At 39.6% G+C, this 21,035-nt stretch overlaps 1 protein-coding gene across 1 annotated transcript in view; it reads left to right on the top strand.

The window, feature by feature from the left end:
• Positions 1–4,740: 4,740 nt before the first annotated feature.
• Positions 4,741–21,035, top strand: part of LOC117454368 (calcium-binding protein 5-like) — a 62,129-nt gene continuing 45,834 nt past the window's right edge. The window contains exons 1-2 of the mRNA XM_034093587.1: positions 4,741–4,800; positions 5,688–5,870. Coding sequence (XP_033949478.1) covers positions 4,741–4,800; positions 5,688–5,870 — 243 coding nt within the window. The remainder of the gene's footprint in view (positions 4,801–5,687; positions 5,871–21,035) is intronic.

Here is a 21,035-nt window from a genome sequence, read left to right as displayed (position 1 = left end):
ACCATCTTTTAAAGAAAGATATTCTTCATATGTCATGTTATCATGGTCCTCTTTTGTCCTAAAGACCTTACATGGATATGTTATAGAGGAGAGCTCTTCTTCGGGAACATCCTCTCCCCTACTTTGTAACATCCAGTCATTAAGCCCATATCCATTATCCTGGTGATAATAAGGGTAGGCTACATCAGACTTGGTTTTTCTCAGATCCATGGCTAGTTTTCAACGGTCGTCCTTCGTTTTAGATGATTTGCTGAGTGGGGTGGGACTTATTGCGTTGAGTGGGAGGCTTCATCTGTAGAAAGTACTCTGAGGAGATTTCGTAATAATGGTAGTTTGTCATTTTGAGGGTATTTCAGTGAAACAAGGCTGTTTTGAACATTTGACAGATTTATGCTTAAATTCTCTGGGAAAGTTACTGAAAGATACACTTTGTGTATAAAAGCTGAAAAGTAGATAATGAAGTACTTTGTGTCAGTAGATTTCGTTAAGAATCTTTGACAGATTTATGCTTAATTCTCTCAAAAAGGTTACCGAAAGATACACTTTTGTATTTAAAAGCTGAAAAGTAGATAACGAAGTACTTTGTGTCAGTAGATTTGGTTAAGAATCTGACTCTTAATGGCAGTTTGTCATTTTGAGGGTATTTCAGTAAAACAAGGCTGTTTTGAACATTTGACTGATTTATGCTTAAATTCTCTGAGAAAGTTACCGAAAGACACACTTTTCTTTTAAAAAAAGCTGAAAAGTAGATAATGAAGTGTGCTTTGTGTGTACAGACACACAGAAAATACTGAAAAACACAACAAGAAGGACTGTAATACACATGTATCAGACACGCCCCCCCTTGTTATAATGATGACAACAGTTTTTAGATGTAAAAAACACTTTTTTTATTTTTTCACACACAAAATCAATAGTTATACTGATTGTAGCATCCCCAGGACAGTCTCTAGCATAGAATTCCCCATATTACTGGAGATATCGTGATGGAGTTTTTTCACTTCAGTCAAAATATTCACGTGTATGCTGTTTTCAACACACAGATGCATTACATCTACAAACAGAGCATACAATGAGAGCACATGATACACTTTTGATGTTTGTTTCATTTCTGAGATAATGTTACAGAATGTTTCGGAAAATGAAGATTCCAGGACCACTTTAAATGTTTCGTTTACAACCGTTTCCCAATGACCCTGAATAATACTGCTAGAACGAACGATATCCAAAATGTCTTCCAGTTTACAAACTTCGGCCATTCTTTTTACACAGGGGTCACTACTCGTTCTGTTTTCAATCGTCCCCATCACCACATTTATTAAACGGGTAAGGACTACATTATGATCAATATATACAGAGTGTTTTGCAAAGTAGTTTCCCATTTTTATTTTACTTAAAGAAAAAAGTCACTGCATCGAACAAGTCCCTGGCTTCTTCTCCATCCGACTGCTGTTTGTTAGTCTTCTTCTTCTCCATCCAACTCTGTATGGATATTTCAAGTCTCTCCTTGAGGCATCTACATTTTACAAGCTTGTGCAGAAAGGCTTCCGAAGCGCGTCCTATCTTCAGTTTATCCTCGCAAATGCCTTTTTCAATAAGACTCTGGTCAATCACTGCAACGAAGTCGGCGAGCCAAAGTCTTTTCATTAACGCTTTGTAATTGTTTCTGAAGAAGAAATCGGGCATGTCATTCCGACAATCGTGTTGCCTCTGGTCGGGGTTACTGCGTCGGCATTCTTTGCAGATTTCTTTTCTGTACCGATACATCACCATCTCCAGAATATGAAACAACTCCGATTTCACTGTGTCCCTAAACTGAGACTTCTTGACCCGAGGAGTAGCATCAGCAGCAGTAGTACTGCAAGATTCGGGTTTCCCACATGGTGGTGTTGCTGGTGGACTCTGTTCCTGACTGCAACTCGCGGGGGTAGTCTTGGCTCCATGGCTAGTTTACAACGATCGTCTTAGCGAGGTCCTTCATTTTAGATGATTTGTTGAGTGGAGGGTGGGGCTCATTGCGTTGAATGGGGGAGTCAATTATAGAATTGAGAGTTTTTAGAAAAAAAGTTCTTTAAGCGTTGTAGCTTTTTCATCTCATCTCCAGCAATAGGTGACATTTAAGAATAAGTAATAGTTTGTCATGATTTTACGGAAAAAAGTCAAAAGTATAGTTTATCAGAAATATGGAAAAGTCATTGTGTACAAATAGTATGTTGAAAATCAAAAAAGAAAACTCAATTCAATACAAATTAATGAATATTTGACCCTGTTCTAAAGTTTTGCACCCTTAAAGAAAAACCCCTTCCTTACCAACTACTTCATATTATACCCTTTGTTAAGTGTTGCGTACATCAGGGTGTATCTCAAAGTATCTTGGTAACATAAAATAACTAAAATATGTAAGTTTATCAGAAAAGAAAAAACCTTGTTTATCTGAACAAGTGTTGCATACACCAAAGTGTGTTTAAAAGTATCTTAGTAACACAAGAAAAAGAGAAAAAAGCCTTGATGTCAACAAAACTGTATTTTTCCACTGAAATAGCGTTAAAATAAAAAAAAGTGCCTTTAAAGAAAATGTATTCAGACAAAGTATTTTATTTTCAAAAAAAAAAAAAAAGTTTAAGGTTTTGCATACATAAAAAGTGTATCTTACAGTTCCTTTGTGAGAGAATTACACACAAATCTGCCAAGTGTCAGGGAAAATTGTTAAAATCACAAACTTACCTTTTAGAGAAACAGTCTTTAAGAAAAAATCTAATCAGACTGTACTTCATTTTCTAGTTTTAAGGTTTTGCATCCCTCAAAGTGTGTCTAAAAGTATCTTGGCAAGAGAAAAAAGCCCAAATCTGCCTTTAAAAGAATCCGAATTCCTTATAAAGTACTTCATATTCAACCAGTTTCAGTTTTCAGACACCAAACTGTATCTAAAAGTATCTTGGTAACACAAGAAAAAGAGTAAGTGTAATTTATTCGGTAATGTTACAGAATGTTTCTGAAAAATGAAGATTCCAGGACCACTTTAAATGTTTAGTTTACAATACTATTACATATAGAGGAGAGCTCTTCTTCGGGAACATCCTCTCCCCTACTTTGTACCATCCAGTCATTAAGCCCATATCCATTATCCTGGTGATAATAAGGGTAGGCTACATCAGACTTGGTTTTTCTCAGATCCATGGCTAGTTTTCAACGGTCGTCTTGGTGGGGTCCTTCGTTTTAGATGATTTGCTGAGTGGGTTGGGACTTATTGCGTTGAGTGGGGGGAGTCAGTGTAGAATTGAGAGTTTTTAGAAAAAAGTTCTTTAAGCGTTGTAGCTTTTTCATCTCATCTCCAGCAATAGGTCATCATTTAAGAACAAGTAATAGTTTTGTCAAGATTCTACAGAAAAAAGTCAAAAAAGTATAGTACGTCAGAAATATGTAAAAGTCATATAGTATGTTGAAAATCAAAAAAAAGAAAACTCAATTCAATACAAATTAATGAATATTTTACCCTGTTCTAAAGTTTTGCACCCTTAAAGAAAAACCCCTTCCTTACCAACTACTTCATATTATACCCTTTGTTAAGTGTTGCGTACATCAGGGTGTATCTCAAAGTATCTTGGTAACATAAAATATATATATATATAAAATATATGCTGACAGTTATTTTACTCTTATTTTTACTCATCTCCTATTTCATAGTCTTTTATTATTATTATTATTATTATTATTATTATTATTATTATAATTTATTTTATTAATCTGTGTGAATCTGTGCTGTCCTGTTTTTCACGCTTACCCTGTTGCTGCTTGTACAACTGAATTTCCCTACAGGGATTAATAAAGGTCCATCTTATTTTATAAAGCACTTACAATAACTGCAGCTACATCCTGTTAACTCTTGCTCTACTGAGCTCTTCCATCCACTTTTGTGCTTCTTTTATACGGAACTATAATGAATCATATTTTAGATATTCTACTTATCCTACTGTTAATAATTAAAGCTCCATTCAGTTACATGTGGTCTTAAATTATTGATAAAATGTACCAGACCTTTATTGTTTCCTAGAAAACAAAATGGAATTTCCTACTGAATCAAATCAAGCAACAAGTTGTGGTAATGATATATTGTCATATAAACTGTTGACCAGAATACTGTATATGTTGGAAGTGTGTTGTGTGTTAGATTGTACATGCACTGCACTGGCCCATATGTTGAACACAATATATAGTGGAAGCAAGGTGGGAGAGGATTTAGGACAAGGCTACATCAGAATAGACAACATCACAAAGAGGACATAAGTACAGGATTATTGACGATGTCAATATAGTGTCAGGCTCAAAAAAGGCAAAATGGACAGACATAACTACAAAATATATATGTATGTATTTAGTTTTTATTCAATAACTAACATTATTTGACTGGGAAAGACTAAAATGTCATTTTTTATCCTGTTTGCATGAATAAATTGGCATCTTTGCGTTACAGCAGTATTTACAGGAAGAGAGACCACAGGAAGAGAGACCAAAAGAAGAGGGGGAAAGAGTGGACAGATGAAAAGTGAGTGATGGATACAGGAGGAGGGATGAGAGGGATGAGAGAAGGAGGAGCAACAACAGTGGGGAGATATGCCTCAGATTATCAACCAGAATCAGATGCTCTAGAGACAGATAAAGAGGAGGAGTTGACAAGAGCGTGACAGGAGGAGAGACAGAGAGAAAGGGGACGTCTCTGTGCATGCAAGCTGGACTGAAAAGATGACAGACGCCAAAAGTGTATCGTCCACGGAGGTGCCAGAGGGGAAGTTAATAAAGAAGGTCAGTGGATATGCCAAAATATGACTTAGCTGTGCCCTAAATCCTTGGTGCTTAAACTCAACATGGTTTACTGTGGTGACCCAGTGTTCGTCTTCTATGGCCTGACTGGCATGACACACTATTTACTACTAACTAAATAGTAAAAAAAAGTGTATTTTTGCCACAAACTGAATTATTGTTTGTTTGTTGTTGTTTTTTTTGTGTTCAAGAAAAACATTTCAAAGCAATTACAGAGCTTTTCTCTTAGAGCTGGTACAATAAAACGGTAACACTGTCACCTAAAGAATTACTTTGTCATACAATTAAACTTTCTTCTCAATAACCTTACTAATCCTAACCCAACATTTAAGGAAATGTTTTTCAACATCTCTCAAAACTATTCGGTGGTTCGGCTTACGTTTAACATAAAGTTAGAAGGAATTTATCTTGACTTTATTGAAGTCCTGTTTGATTGACCAATCCTTTTTCTGATGCGGTCTTCTCCAAACATGACTTTGTACAGATTTGTTTGTGTATGTGAGGAAAAAAATGCAGACCAGACGTAGGAACTTTATTTGTTAAGGATCAGGCAGAAAAATAGTTATTTTAAATGATAAATTAGATGTGCATTTAATTTCTCCTCCAGGACAGGAGTTGTGCGAGTCTTTATAGTCTACCTCCCTGCTCTAGCTTCTTTCCCTTAATCTTTTTCTGACGCTTTCCTTTTCAGGACTTCAATCTGGGTGGAAATGTGTGAAAACTTTAATATATGCAATAGTGAATTCATTTCATATATTTACCTGCTGTCAGAATACCTGCATGAATAATCATCTCTTTCAGTTCTTTTTTTCTTTTTGTGAGACAGCTTTCCCATTTCATGTTGTTTTTATTCATCCCTCATTCTTCAGGGTTCCATCAAGAAGAAGATCGAATCATTAAGGCGATGGAGTTCGGCTAGCTTAAAGAGGCCTCCAAGGCCCAAGGCCAAGACCCTGAGTCTGTCTTCCCCAGTGGGGGACCCTGAAGAACTCTGGCTGCAAGAGGGAGACAGGAGAAAGCTTCGACCCATTGTCGACTCAGTCTTCGGGCAGGTAGGACTCTGAACTGGGTGTGGCTCCTGGTTTCTTCAGCTGTTATTTTGATTGTGAACAGTCTGATTTGTTTCTTGAATCAGATCTCTAAGCACTGTTAAAAAACAAGTGGTACGATCAGGTTTGTGTTCAGCCCTCACCAACCCATCTGCATGGGTTGCTGTGGTAACAGTTCAGTCATCAGTAGCTACAAAGCTACCATGGTGACAAAGTAACATGAGAAATCGAGGTTCATCAATTCTCCCTCCAAACAATTGCACTGTCAAGCTGGGGTGAAGAACATGTCCATTGCCCGAGACAAACCTAGCGCCAGACGAGGCCAGAACCCATTGGGATGTTCTGTTCTGACATGTTGTCCATCTTGCTCTGCTGTTTTTTTGCCATAGATATTTTTTCGAAAATTAATCGAAAAAGAACATTTTGGCTGACATCTTAAAAAAACATTGCTGTTTCAAGTGGTGTTGTTAACCTGTCTGTTATGTCAATGCTGGAGAGCAGAGTACATAGGACCCAAATACAGAAGACAGTTTCTTTAAATAAAAGTCCTTTATTGGCGATTTACCCAGAATTCACATGCAATGGGCCAGGCAAAACAAGGCAAAAAGCCAAACCTAACCCTCTGAAAATAAAACGTCCAACATAAAGACTCTGACAATAACTGAATGAAAAACCAGAACAGAAAATGCACACAAGACTAATCACAAGAACAAGACAGAGGTGGGGAGTGAAGAGAAATACAGGTGACCCAGGTGAACCAATCAGGTAATCAAACAGGAAGCAACAACAGACATACATTTTATCTAAATAAAACAGGAAAACAAAGACAGATCTTGACATGACAAAATAAAACAGGGAAAACGAATACAGATCATAACACTTTATATGCTGTCTGACAATGATGCAACTAACTCAGCCAGACATAGTGCTTCTGTCAATAAATGAATTAATGGACATCCCGACACTCTGAGAAGGTGAAAGGATGTCTCAATGCTACAACAAGTTTAAAAGTGCTCTAGATTTCAAAGCATGTTTATGATTGCTGGATTGCCTGGACACAGCGCTTAGGAAAGCAATTGTTGGCAGCTTACACGGCTAGTGCCGTTAGTGCCGCTAACAATGTTATCCTGGGGGTGGGGTGCAAAATAGCGGCCTTTAGCTAGCCAGTTGGGCAGCTTTGGCTCAGGATACAGAGCAATCGGAGGGTGATTCGATCCCTGGCCCCTGCGGTTTATACGTAGAAGTGTCAGTTGGCAAAATCATTTTGAGAACTATAGTTTAGATGAAATAAGAACCGTTGCTTGGCCTGAAAACAAAGATTTCCAAGGTATCAAACTATTGTTACTGTTTTCAGATAAGTGGGTCCCAGCTTTGTTTGTAACTCGTTGGCGCACATACAAATGCATAAACTCATGTTACTCAACGCTTAGTTCTACAGTACGACCGGTTTCTGATCACCCCCCCTTCTGCCGGATTTACTGATTAAATGAAATCGCAATAATCTATAATGTGTTACAGCCTCACCCATGAGTCATGACCTCCCATAGGACCATGAAAGCACATTTTTGCAGAGAATCTATCCAAACACTTGGACAGAACTTACTCTCATTTGATAATAAAAGTCCACTATTCTGCCACAGATGTAACGTTCCTTCTTCTTTATGCCTCTGCATATTCCTTAAAAAGTGTTCTGGGTTGTAAAAAAGTCTGAATGTGTATTTAGATGGACCCTGCCTAAAGAGAAACAGCTACAGTAATGGTTGAGTCTTGTTAGATATTTTTTTTAGATGTGGTTGATTTGATGGTTCATAGAGTGTTCTTGTAATTTAAGGTTTGTGGTTTTATTGGAGAAAATAAAAAATATGTTTTCATTTTGATTAAGGGATTAACTAGCCTAACTAACTAGTAACTAGCTTGCTACTTAGCGTTACTTTAACTATCAAGCAGCGTATATTATTACGCGGGGTAAAAGGTTACGCACAAATGTTTTACTTCAATCACTTCTAACTATGTTTCTGCTTTGGGATGCTACAAGCCTTTTCAAACTAATTGAAACTGTGTTGTTTAAAACATTGAATATTCAAATAAATACTTTGAAGTGTTCTCAAGAAAAGGCTTGTAGCATCCATAAGAGTAGAAATGCTACAGAGTGAATGTTCTAGTCATGTACTTGGATTCATGAACACATTTTAGCGTAATCTGTCATATTAACATACTGATATGCTGCTTGATCGTTAAAGTAATGCTAAGTAGAAAGCTAGCTAACAGGAAATGCTTAGCATTAAAGTTTTATTCAGGCACTTAACATTTAGAATATCTTTGCTATATTATAGAGAGGCAAAAAATACACTTCTCATTCTCAGTTGTCATTGTGAGTTACAGATTAGAAGCCTGCATTTGTACTTCTGTCTGAATCTATCTGACATACTGTAGTGACAATTATATTTGGCTATTTGAGTATTTGGCTTGCATGAGCTAAAAGCACGAAAGGGAACAAGGCGGTCAATTTGGGGGACTTTGGGTCAAAATGCCATGTTTAAAAAAACATCATCAACTCCACTTTGAATACTTTTTTTTCTCTTCCTCAATTTCCCCTGTTTAAACCCTCCAGTACTCATAGTGCAGTTGAGTTATCCATACACTCCGCAACAGATGGAGTGAATGATGAGAAACTGAAGAAAGGGAGGGCTGGGATGAGAGATGGATTGATGGATGTCATAAAAGAGAGAAGAGATTGATTGGAATGTAAATGAAGATTAAAGCTTAAAACCAGTGAGAGGACAAGACAGTCGGTTAAGACTGGCGTCACTGCAGAGACTGCACTTGAGGAACAGGATGTATTTTTGCTGTCAAACGACTGTGTACATGCTAATCCAGGTCCAAATCATTTTAATTACTTAGCGGGCAAATTGTATGTCCCCTGTCCACTATGAGTTATTTTATGTTGTGAATGAGTTATAGGGATTCTTCACAGTTTATTTTAGGTTGAATAGAACAAGTGAATACAAGTTGATATACGAGCATGCTGTTGTTTTCTTTGTTTTTTTCTTTGTACCTTTATTATTAGTACAGAAGTTATACAGGACATGGCGGCCTACTCTGATTACTGTTGTGTCAATTCATTTGGAATCTTAACATTCACATATTGTAGGCTGTTCTACCTTTTTTTCCTTCCGTCTTGTATCTTTAAATCTCCCCTAGACAATAGTTGTCTTAATAAATCATTCTGTGAACAATAGAACAACTAATGCCAGCTTCCCGCTAATTGTTCATGATGAAAGTTGAATATTTTAAAGATATATCACTACTGTATGTCGAAACAGATCAACAATGTCTTCCTGTGACTAACTCTTGGCCATCCAATTGGTCTGAGCGTATGTGGAATTGAGGTGGGCTCCGGTCAGAGCTGGCTGCTAGCGACCTGAGACGGCCCCCGCCTGTCAATCAAGGCAGCCACATCTGTAATAATGCATACTGTTAAACCTTAACATAATCACATCTTTTTTTTTCCGCAGGCTGAAAATATGTTAGTTTCTGCTGGCGTTTTTCCATGGAGATTAGCACATGTGAAATGGCACCAAATTGAATAGGTTCATTACAATATAACCAACCCGGTATCACGGCAAGACCTGGGGCCTCATTTATAACACCTTGTGTAGGATTCACGTGGGAAGGTTACTTACGTAGTACAAAGCAAAAAAATAGGTACAGAAATGTTCCGACATTTTCCGATTCACAAAACATTGCGTACCGGCGAGGAAAGTGCGTACGGCACTTCCTACGCCGGTTTCCCTTTATAAATCACAATCAACTCGAAATGCGGTGCAGGTTTTGCGGGCTTCACGTAACGCCCATATTTGCCTATAAATAGTCAAAGAAACGCCCATTCATTCATTCTGACTGACTGCATGAAGAAGATAGCAGGAAATGACGACAGAACAGCTAAAAAAGACATCTCACACCGTGTTATTTTTGGGAGGTGGAGATAAATCACATTGTTTGGTGGATGCAGTTTGAACCAGAGTAGCAGCATGGAGGTCGGATCGTCACCAAAATAAATAAATAAGTGGTCCGAAAAAGGTTAATGACAAAAGAAATACACATAGCCTAACCTTCCTCAGGCAGTGTGTTTGTCCCGGGGACAGGAGACCCCTCCTTGATGAGAAACTGTAAGAAATTATCTGGGAATCCCCCCGGAGTGGAGTCATATTTTTTTGTATTTGGTGGTGTGTGTTCCAGCTGTCAATCAGCAACTATATATCCATAATCCACCAGTTAAAGGAAATATAACTAATGTGTTGTGTTATATTAGCTGTACAATTTACCACATATGGTGTTCTTAGTTTCCATACCTCCTGTGTTTTACCAGCGACTTATCAAGTAGGCTATTGGCGAACGGCATAAAACTGTAAAAATGATTAAACATGATAGTATATAAAACCATGCTCGTATCTACAACCTATAGAAATGCAAAACGGCATAATTTTAAAGTAAGTCTGTCCTCCTGTTTACTGCATCATTTATGAGAATACATTTCTTAACAAGAGAACATAATCGAGGGGTGATCAATAACATTTCCGTATTTATTTATTTCTCCAAGTTATGTTTTTGTGTGCACTGAGGAGTCGCAAACAGGCGTTTGTTTAATCATTTTAAGATTGGCTTTAATCAATTTGTGAAAATGAATTCTTCATATATGATAAATGAGAGGTAGCCTATCATTCTATTATTTCCACATATTTCTCTCCATTCTTCCTTCTGCCAACGGTGTCGAAGTTTCTCGTCTCTCCCATTTGTGTGCGTAGTGCGTAAGTATGGGTTAGAGTTTGCGTGGAGGACCGCACATTTTCCCGTCAAGTTAGTATTTTATAAATCGCAAACATTGTGTAGAAACTGGCGTACGCCATTTTTTGAGCGTATATCCCTTTATAAATGAGGCCCCTGAACATGTGACGATTTACCATGCTGGGAGACGTGAAGATGTCACGATTCCGTCCCTTCAAACGTGACAGTTACACGGTATTGTTAACATGGCTCAACCAGTGGAGATATACCCGGAAATGCCAAGCAAATGCTACCCCGACAGTCGGTTGTTATTGTCAATATTAATATAATAATGATTTATTTTTTTAATAGTCACTCTCGATTTCGCCGATTTTCTTGTTGCCCCAGCTGGTCGACACCTCTTTTAGCAGAAACAAAGGCTACATTAATGTATTAAATCGATGTTAATCCATGTGTGTGGATGTGGAATTAATGGACGTGACTTTAAATGATAGGCATTTTAATGTTTTACAGTTTTTCTTTTAGGAAACATACAATTAACAATTTGTACTGATGTCTGAAAACACGTTCAGCTAGAACTCCCACTGTTAAATGTCAATATGTGTAGACAATACATACGAAGCAATGAGAACAAACCACCAAGGCAGTTTTAGCAGCAACAGTTTCAACGTTTGTGACTTTCTATCCCTTTGTCCTATTTTCGGAGATAATCTCTAATCTGTGTAACCTCAAGCACCTCAGAAAAATGTATTAGCAAAATCTTGACAGGTGCAAGAGGCATTATCCTTCTTTTTGGAATGAGAAAATGGAGATCAGGGAATGTAGGCAACCCAGAGAGACAAATGTTGTCATAGTCTGTAAAAGGACTCAAATTAAATCTGAATCTGTCGTCCAGCACATGATATACAAGGTTCAAGGTTCAAGGTTCTTTATTTAGTCATACGAAGAGAGCTACAGTGTAGTTATGCAAATGAAAATCTTGTGTCACAGGCTTCTCAACAGAGCAACACAAAAAACGGATAAACAGAACAAATATAGTGCAAGTAAATAGTAATATAAAAAGAAAAACAGTTTAAAAAGTGAAATAGTGCAATAAGAGTCTATATGCAAGTTATTGAAATATGATATTATAGGTAAATAGATAAATAATTTATAAATAATTTTTAAGTAGCAGCCAGATGAATATTAAAGATGTTGTTTCAACTTTTCAGTTGTTTAGCAGTCGTATTGCCTGTGGGATGAAACTGTCCCTGAGTCTGGTGGTTTTAGTCCGGATGCTGCGGTAACCCCTGCCAGATGGCAGCAGACTGAACAGTTTGTGGCTGGGGTGATGGGGGTCTTTTATAATCCGGAGGGATTTCTTCCTGAGGCTCTGGGAGTAAAGGTCCTCCAAAGATGGCAGCTCCGTCCTGGTGATGTTCTCTGCAGTTTTCACCACCCTCCGTAAAGCCTTACGATTGAGGGCGGTGCAGCTGCCGTACCAGGCCGTGATGCAGTCAGTCAAGATACTCTCTATGGTGCACCTGTAGAAGTTGCAGAGTATCCTGGAGTCCATGTTGAACCTCCTCAGCCTGCGGAGGAAGAAGAGCCGCTGTCGAGCTTTTTTGTTGATGGTGGTGGTGTGAAGAGTCCATGTCAGGCCCTCAGTGATGTGACACCGAGGAACCTGAAGCTGCTGACTCTCTCCACCATAGTCCCATTGATGGTGATGGGGGCGTGTCCCTCTCTCTGCTGCTTCCTGTAATCCACAATCAGATCCTTTGTTTTGCTGACGTTGAGATGGAGGTTGTTATCCTGGCACCAAGATGTCAGGTTTTCCACCTCCTCTGTACGCCATCTCGTCGCCGTATACGTAGCTTTCAATAAGTAATATATCATTTATTATCCCAAAATGATTATGGATCCCACACAGAAAGACTATTTGCTGAATTGTTTCCATCTCTGATATAGATTTTTGAATTCAAGCAATTATGACAGGGATTAGCTCCTATTAGCATAGCGGTGGGACTTCAAGCTGCTTTCATTTTCTTTGGGTGGCAGAACAAGCTAAAACTCGAGATAATCATTACCTATTTACACATCCAGGAGACAAAAAATATGTATATTTTTTTCTGGCAGCCCTATGAATAGTTACTCTCTTTAAGCTCTGCAATGGTCTCAACACACTCCTGAGAAAAGCTGGATGACGCTTAACATTAAAGAAGCCTGTCTCCTAAAATGTAATTTCCCATACAACCTAACTGCATGAGTTACACTTGGGAATAGGTGTTGAGGGAAACACAATTTCTAACGTAGGACTTTCACACAGGAAACCATTGTTCGTGTCCGATATAACGTGTGAAATTAAAAGTTAACATGCTGATAGATTTTATGTTATGTACGTAACTTGCGTACGAAACTTAAGTTGCATATAGCACAAATAAATATTCAAATCCTAACTGTGATCTTTTACTAAAACAAACCAGGTAATTTTGTTGCCATTGTTTTTTGTTTTAATTTAAAATATGTTTAAAAATGCGACCATAATCTGTTTAAAAATATATATTTATTGTGAAACTGGCAATGCAGTAGAGTTTTACAGGAACTCATTTTTATTGCAGAAAGGGTTTGCAACTGCAGAGTCAGGTGATATTTGAGGGAACCTTTCAGAATAAACATCCTTTTTATCCATTGGTGATATGAAAAATGTTTTTTAGAAGTATATGTCATTCCTCAATTAGCATTCATTGCCATGTATTCACTATCATTACGTTTGTGCTTTTGTTAAAAGAAAGTGCAAACAGGCAATTGGCTCAGTTAGAAAGACCTGATACAGATTGTACTTGTCTTTTCCAGTCATCATACCACCGTTGTGTTTTTTCCCCTAAACATGGCAGATTGCCAGATGGTTTCAGCTTTTTTCTATGTGCACTGCGCCTTCCGAACTTCTCATCTCACAGAAGGCTTGTTAGATAACACTGCACACATTGAATTATCAGAGGGATCAGCGCACATATGTATGGATGGCGCCGTAGAGTATATGCACTTAATATTAATGATGACAAATAGGTTCAGCATACTTGACATTTTTACCCGTGGAATTATGGTATCAAGCGAGATGCAATTTGTTTGATGACACAGATACTATCTGTGAAGGCTGTAGTCACAACATGTTGGTGACTGCACAGCTGCACTCAGTCTCTGCCTAGTTGAATGTGTATGTTAGCGTTGTATAAATGAATTTACAGTATTTGTGATACATTTTGTTTTCATCCAGCATATGCAAGCATGAAGCACACCCCATCTCAGCTAAAAAGTTGACCTGACCTCCACTAAAGCTGTTAGCACAACATTCCAAATCCTAACTTTTGGAATTTGTCCATCATGTTGTTTACTGGATCTTTTTTTTTCCAGCTTATATTCTCTCCTTGTCTTTCGAGCATCTGGTAATGTTTGTTTTTGTCGAGGGATAGAGCATGTATTCTCACCCAGCTGCTGTTTAATGTCTGAAAAGCTTTGTGTTTGTGTGAGACAGAGATTTTGTGCCTCAATAAAAAAATTGTTAAAGCTAAATACTTCAGGGAAAAACATTGTATTTCATTAGCTGGAGAATTCTAACAGGATATTTTTCATGCTTAATACGTCTTCTTTCAGACGAGGAAAAACAGACTGGGAAATAAAATACTCGAAATTTACATTTAGGTGTTTCTTTGTCTATTTGTGTGGGCAGATTTTTCCAAATTTGACCAACAAAAATAATTAGATAATGGCTAAATATTATATCGAAACTTATAAATAAATAAGTTATTTGGAGAAATAAATAAGTTATCTGGAGAAGTTTTTTGATGACACCTACGGTAAAAGCCATATTAACCTGGGTTGTGTGCTTTCCTTTGTATCTTATCTATACAAATGTTACATTTAATACCACCCTAAACCATTGTTCGGTTACATGTAGCATGATGAAAATAATGTGAAGCATTTCTGTGAAATATGTTGGGAAATCTAAGCTGGAAAAAAAAGAAAACATGACGGGACTGAAGCTTCCATTTGCTAATCTGGTGGCTGTCCAGCTGGATCAGTAGGCTAAGGCACACACAATTATATAACAGAGACACTGGTTTCAAATCCTTTGTCACAACTCATCTCATCAATCCCTGCCCTCTACGCTTAATAGGTTCTCAGTGGAATTATTTTCTGTAAATCCATAGAAAGGTCAGGCTGCGGGGTCAGCAGGAGAACCGTGTCTGTAGGCACTCGCTTCTCCATCCTGTGGTGTCTCTCTTCCCTCTTTCTTTCTTTCTGTTTAGTATGCCGTCTAAAAATCACAAAACTGTTTCTGTAACTAAAAATAGATTTTTGGTTGTACAGTAAGGCATGATGCTGACATCTGGTGATAGCATGTTAGTATTGCAGCTCAGTCTGAGTGTATAATAGCGACAAGCTAAGTTTTGCTGCACTCTTCTGGTGAAACATTGACAGTGTAACCACTGAAAAGCTTTCCATTTATAAATGCTTGCAGAAGTAGTAGTATTTACTTGTTGTTTTGGGGGAGATTCAATAAATACACCAGTGGTGGTGTGATAAAGAAATGCAAGACAAACTGGTAAGAATAATCAGAGGTATCGTTTTGAAAGACGACCGCACTCCCTCGCAGCCACAGTCGCCCATGTCATGAATGTGCAGCCATCTGCTTTCATTTTAAGTTAATGCCCGGTTATTTATTAAGCAATAAAAAGGGTTCAGAATAACAGCAGCAATGACGAGAGATTAACACTTCAGTATTTAATGAAATGGAGTATAATAACATGGGATACAACTCAAGAAACACAAAACAGGGTTCAAAGAAAGATACGGAGATACACCGAACATGTGTTATTATTATAGCTCTTCTTAATTGACCACATGAGATTAGGGCTGCATGTGCTCAGCATTGGCTTTACACACTGTGCTAATCTCAGGCGCAACACCACACGAGCAGCATCGGAAGTATAAAGTTACAGATCAGGTGAACATGTGTATCAAAGCCAGGCAGATGAACAGTATTACAACAAATATATACCTTTATGTACTTAATTAATTCAATCAGGAGAGACATGATGTATGGAATACATATTTATTATCGGTCACATTATATCAATGGAACATAATGATGACAGTTCATCACAAATGAATGAATGTTGTTTTGGCGATTAGGCCCAGGTTTTAGTAGGATATCAATCAGGAAGGGAAGAACCATTTCCGATGAACCCCCCTGGGTCTAGACACTGGTGGTGGTGATAAGTGGTTAGGTCCGGTTGGAATGGAGGAGGATAAGCTTGGCACTGAGTTGGAAGCAGGAGGCGAAGGGGTGGAGGAGGGTTGCGCGTTGACACCTGGAAGACAGCTGATAGAACAGGGGAGAGCATATATAGAGGGGTTAACAGGTGCGATGATTAGCCTTGTAAATGGAGGGGCGTGATAGGTTTAGCTGAGGAGAGGCGCTCCCTGTCATTTAGATGCAGGGAGCAAGTATTGCCATGACGCGCAATACGGAGTGTTAGGTCTTCCTGTCTGAACTTGCGCTAAGCTTCATTTCAATCAGGAGAGACGTGATGTATGGAATACATATTTATTATCGGTCACATTATATCAATGGAACATAATGATGACAGTTCATCACAAATGAATGAATGTTGTTTTGGCGATTAGGCCCAGGTTTTAGTAGGATATCAATCGGGAAGGGAAGAACCATTTCCGATGAACCCCCAAAAGAATGAAGTATGAAGTACTGAATGTGAATCTTACCTTGCGGGATGCAGCGGAAATCTATGGATGAAAAGGAGAGGTTAATACATGTGAGGATTTAAGCGACTGATGCCTCCCGGGCATCCTTCCTGGACGTACAGGGCTTCCCGGCCGTACGGGGCATCCCGGACAGACGGGGCATCCCGGATGGGGCTTCCTGGACATACAGGGCGTCCCGGACGTACGGGCATCCCGGAGGGGGCATCCTGGCCGTACAGGGCGTCCCGGACGTACGGGGCATCCCGGGTGAGCGGGGACTACCCGGACGCACCGAGCGACCCGACCAGTGCCCCGGGTGCCCGGAACGTGCGAGGCTTCCCGAATGTGCGGGGTAACCTGACTTTAGCAGGGAAACATAATACGGACCGGAGGTTTCACGACCCGGACATACGGGGCTTCCCGGACGTACGGGGCATCCTGGACATACAGGGCAACCCGGACATACGGGGCATCCTGGCCGTACAGGGCATCCTGGATCGTACAGGACATCCACACGGGGCTTCCCGGACGTACGGGGCATCCCGGAGGGGGCATCCTGGCCGTACAGGGCGTCCCGGACGTACGGGGCATCCCGGGTGAGCGGGGACTACCCGGACGCACCGAGCGACCCGACCAGTGCCCCGGGTGCCCGGAACGTGCGAGGCTTCCCGAACATTTTGCGGGGCAACCTGCTTTAGCAGGGACACACAGGGCAGAAGCAACACGCTTCGGGTTCAATAACCCATTTTTTCGGAAAGACTGGAGAGAGGCGAGCTCTTCTTGGGAGGTCGTTGCATTTATTTAGCTCTTCTGTTTCGTAAGATCACAGAAATTCTTTTTTCTGCTGCCTTGTTTACTTCTAGAAAACATGAATCCCGCTCGCTCTACCATACCCATACCATGCCCAGCACACCTGCACGCGCCACACCCCTCTCTTAAAGGGGTAGTGATCTCGCTCTGCATGCCCCGAATGTCATGACAATATAACGAAACATCTCGTGAATTTGCTGCAACTGCCTCTTGCCAGCGCTACCCTGACGCCTGTTTTAGAGGTGAGGCGCAGGAGGAAGTAGCTCCAATGGGATGTAGCTTGAGCCCTGCCTGCCTGCAGGAGGGGTTGTGGTTGAAGCCAGAATGGGTAAAGCTTCGCATGCGATGAGGACCCGTTCCGCGTGAAGCCGGAAGCGCCGCATTTGAGCGGCCATGAAGCCAGTGATACCCTCTTGAGAGACTGAAGGCGTACGTCAATTGTTTGGGTGAAGTAGCCCGTTTCCATTAAGCTGGAGGAACTACCGTGGAGCCCGATTTCCTTGTCTTTTCCTCCCACGTCCGGGTTTGCGGGGCGGCCGGCTGGAACCGCTAGCCGACTGGGGAATGCCGCCTGTAGCTTAATCCGCCAGACTGCGGAGCTGATGAATAATGCCTGGAGCTGGGACGAAACCCTGCTGCTGCTTGCGCGTTGACACCTGGAAGACAGCTGATAGAACAGGGGAGAGCATATATAGAGGAGTTAACAGGTGCGATGATTAGCCTTGTAAATGGAGGGGCGTGATAGGTTTAGCTGAGGAGAGGCGCTCCCTGTCATTTAGATGCAGGGAGCAAGTATTGCCATGACGCGAGTAGTGATACAAATGCCACTTCAATCTCATTAGTATGCAGAAAAAGTGACAGGTCGCCCCGCCCCTTTTCGACCGGAAGTCCCGCCTTATTTGACCGGAAGTCCCGCCTTTTTATTTTTATTTTGAAACCGGAAGTCCCGCCTCGTTCGACCGGAAGTCCCGCCTCGTTCGACCGGATGTCCCGCCCCCGCTTCCGGCGGATGTCCCGCCCCCGCTTCCGGTTTTCAAAATAAAATTAAAAATAAATTAAAATTAAAAAAATGAGAAAAATAAAATGCCGTTGTTTTCAATCAATTAATATGCCTAGGATATATGTCCCGCCTCCTTACCACTTCCTGTGTGGTTAATCCTGTATACAGTATCGAATGTAACTTACAAATACTTGCAAATAACATGAAATTAATCCCAAAAGTAAGGCATCTTAAAAACATATATTTAAACCTCTCTGTTTTTGCAAACAGGACATGACAGGACATGAGGGGAGAGAACATATGGTGGAGGAGGGGGAACACACACACACACACACACACACACACACACACACACACTTTCCCCGCCCCTCACCCTCTCCCTCTGTCTAAATAAAAAGCCATCGTCTTTAGTCACTCTTAAATATTTTTCAAGTCGAGAGAAAATGGCCAAGAGACGTCTTGATATGAATTTAATCAGCGAGACACCGGTGACAACTTACAGCCATCCGTTGGGTGCTCCAAATCAAAGTAAAGCATATAAAAAACAGATATTTTAAAAAGTCAGCCTTTTTGCTAGAGGATAAGGGAGGGGGAAAACCCCAAACCCCCTATGGAGAAGTCATAAACCCCCTATGGAGACAAACATGTTGTAAACAGAGGGAGGTAGGTAGGTAATATACTTAAATATATATATATAGAAAGTCAGAGAATATTTATCAGAGGATAAACCATATACATTTGTACAAGTCGACACTGGTGCATTTTGTAAGAAAACAGAGTTTTCGTACTCAGACCGCTGCAACAATTTCAAGCAGATCTCTGTGATATGCAGTCGCTGTCCGAATATAATGATGGTTTTAATTATTTATTAACAGTCGTAAATGTATATAGAAAAACCTGTGCTCAAACATTAAAGAAAAAGAAGGGTAAGGTTACCAAAAAGCTTTTGATATAGTTTTAACACACAGCGAGATCCCTAAAAAGTCACTAACAGCTGCGGGGAAAGAATTCTTTTAAATAAAGTTTTTCAAAACTTGTTGAAGAAAAGAGGTATTGCATATTATACAACAGCCATTGACATATAGGCATGTATGGTAGAAAGATTTAACCGTACGCTGAAAACTAGAATGTGGAGGTATTTTACAGTTAAAAACACTCCTAGACCTAAAAAGTATTTGCCCCGCCATAAAAAAAGCCAATATAACGCTAATTTGTTAAACAGGAATAATCCTATTGGCTGTTTTTAGAGTCATTTACATATTGCCTAGCCTATATAAGTACATTCCGAACATCTAAACAGCCTCTCTCCACTTTTCCTCCATCAGACAAAGATATCTGGTAAGTACTTTTTTTTTAATGTTATAATATCATGTAGCCTAGTTAGTTAGTTAATGCTGCTTGATGGGTGTTAAAGAACCTCTATGCAATTGTTGGTTTTTCTATTATATATATATATATATATATATATATAACAAACGTAGATTGCAATTTTTTAAGAAGCTTTTAATGAAGTATCCTTCTAAATACAAAATACATGATTAAGTCCTCAAGTAAAATGAAGTATAGATTGATGTGAAAGTATCCTGAATAACGTTTTTTAACATACATGCTCTAACAGGTGCTGTGACCGTCCTACAACTGAAATGGTCTCAGCTCGGATCTCTGCATCAAGTCAGGCCTGACAACCTCAATAAAGACTGTGCTCGAGAATTAAAAACTACCAGGTAAAAAATAAAATGCTTTCTATGTTTGCTTTTTACAATATGATAACTAAATGATTTTTCTTGTTAAATGTATAAGTATGGGTATTACGATAACATACTCATACCTTCTTCTTTTTATTTCTCTATCTTCTTCTCTATAGACCATCCCTGCCCCGTTACCAAAGGACAGCCGCTGTTTTCTTAAGGTCTGCTTTTTAAGGCTACACCATCTGGTTATAACTGTTATTGATGTATCAGCCTGATATGGTGACTTTACGTCCATAAAATGTAGAAGCAAAGTGAAATGTTTCTTCAGCGATACCCCATCTATTTCTGATTTTTTTTTTTTTTTTGTGGGGGGTGATTTCCTAAAAAAGATCAAGCATGGGTGATTTAAAAGGTGTAGAAAAATCTTTTATCGAGGGTTTACCGGACACTGGTGATTTATACAATGATGAGGGCTTTGTGTATGAAGACATGTCATTCCCGCAATGTTCTAACAGCAACAGTGAACTAAATCATGCTATAACAGATGTAGGCAAGGCTGTGTCCTTGACAGAAACAAATCCATATACAGATGTAGAAAGGTCTCTTATCGAAGGTTTACCTGATATAACGGAAATATGTAGCGATGATGAGGAATTCAGATATGGGGGCCTGTCATTTTCACTGTGTTCAGACAGCAACAATGAGCTAAATCACGCCGTAACAGATGTAAGCGAGGCTGTATCCTCGACAGAAACAAATCCTTATATAGATATAGAAAAATCTTTTATCGAAGGTTTACCGGATACACTTGAAATATGTAGCGATAATGATGAATTCAGATACAGGGATATGTCATTTCCGCCGTGTTCAGGCTACAACAGTGAGTTGTATGATGGGGGCTCAGTTGTAAACGATAGGCCCTGTGAGCTAAATGCCGAAGGCTCAGCTGTAAACGAACCCCCAGCCTTGTCAGAAACAAATTCAAGCAGTCCAACAAAAACATTAGACGCTGTCTTGGACTGGGTGATAGACTGCTACGAGGACCGAGGGGTTTTAGATCAGCCTCTAAATAATAACCCCAGTCCGAGTGGACAAAATAACAAAGCTTCAGCCGACGCCAGCCTACCCGTTTCCAGC

The sequence above is a fragment of the Pseudochaenichthys georgianus genome, chromosome 1 (genome assembly GCF_902827115.2).
Source record: "Pseudochaenichthys georgianus chromosome 1, fPseGeo1.2, whole genome shotgun sequence".
In the NCBI taxonomy this organism is placed as follows: Eukaryota; Metazoa; Chordata; class Actinopteri; order Perciformes; family Channichthyidae; genus Pseudochaenichthys; species Pseudochaenichthys georgianus.
This window is presented reverse-complemented; position numbering and strand designations above follow the sequence as displayed.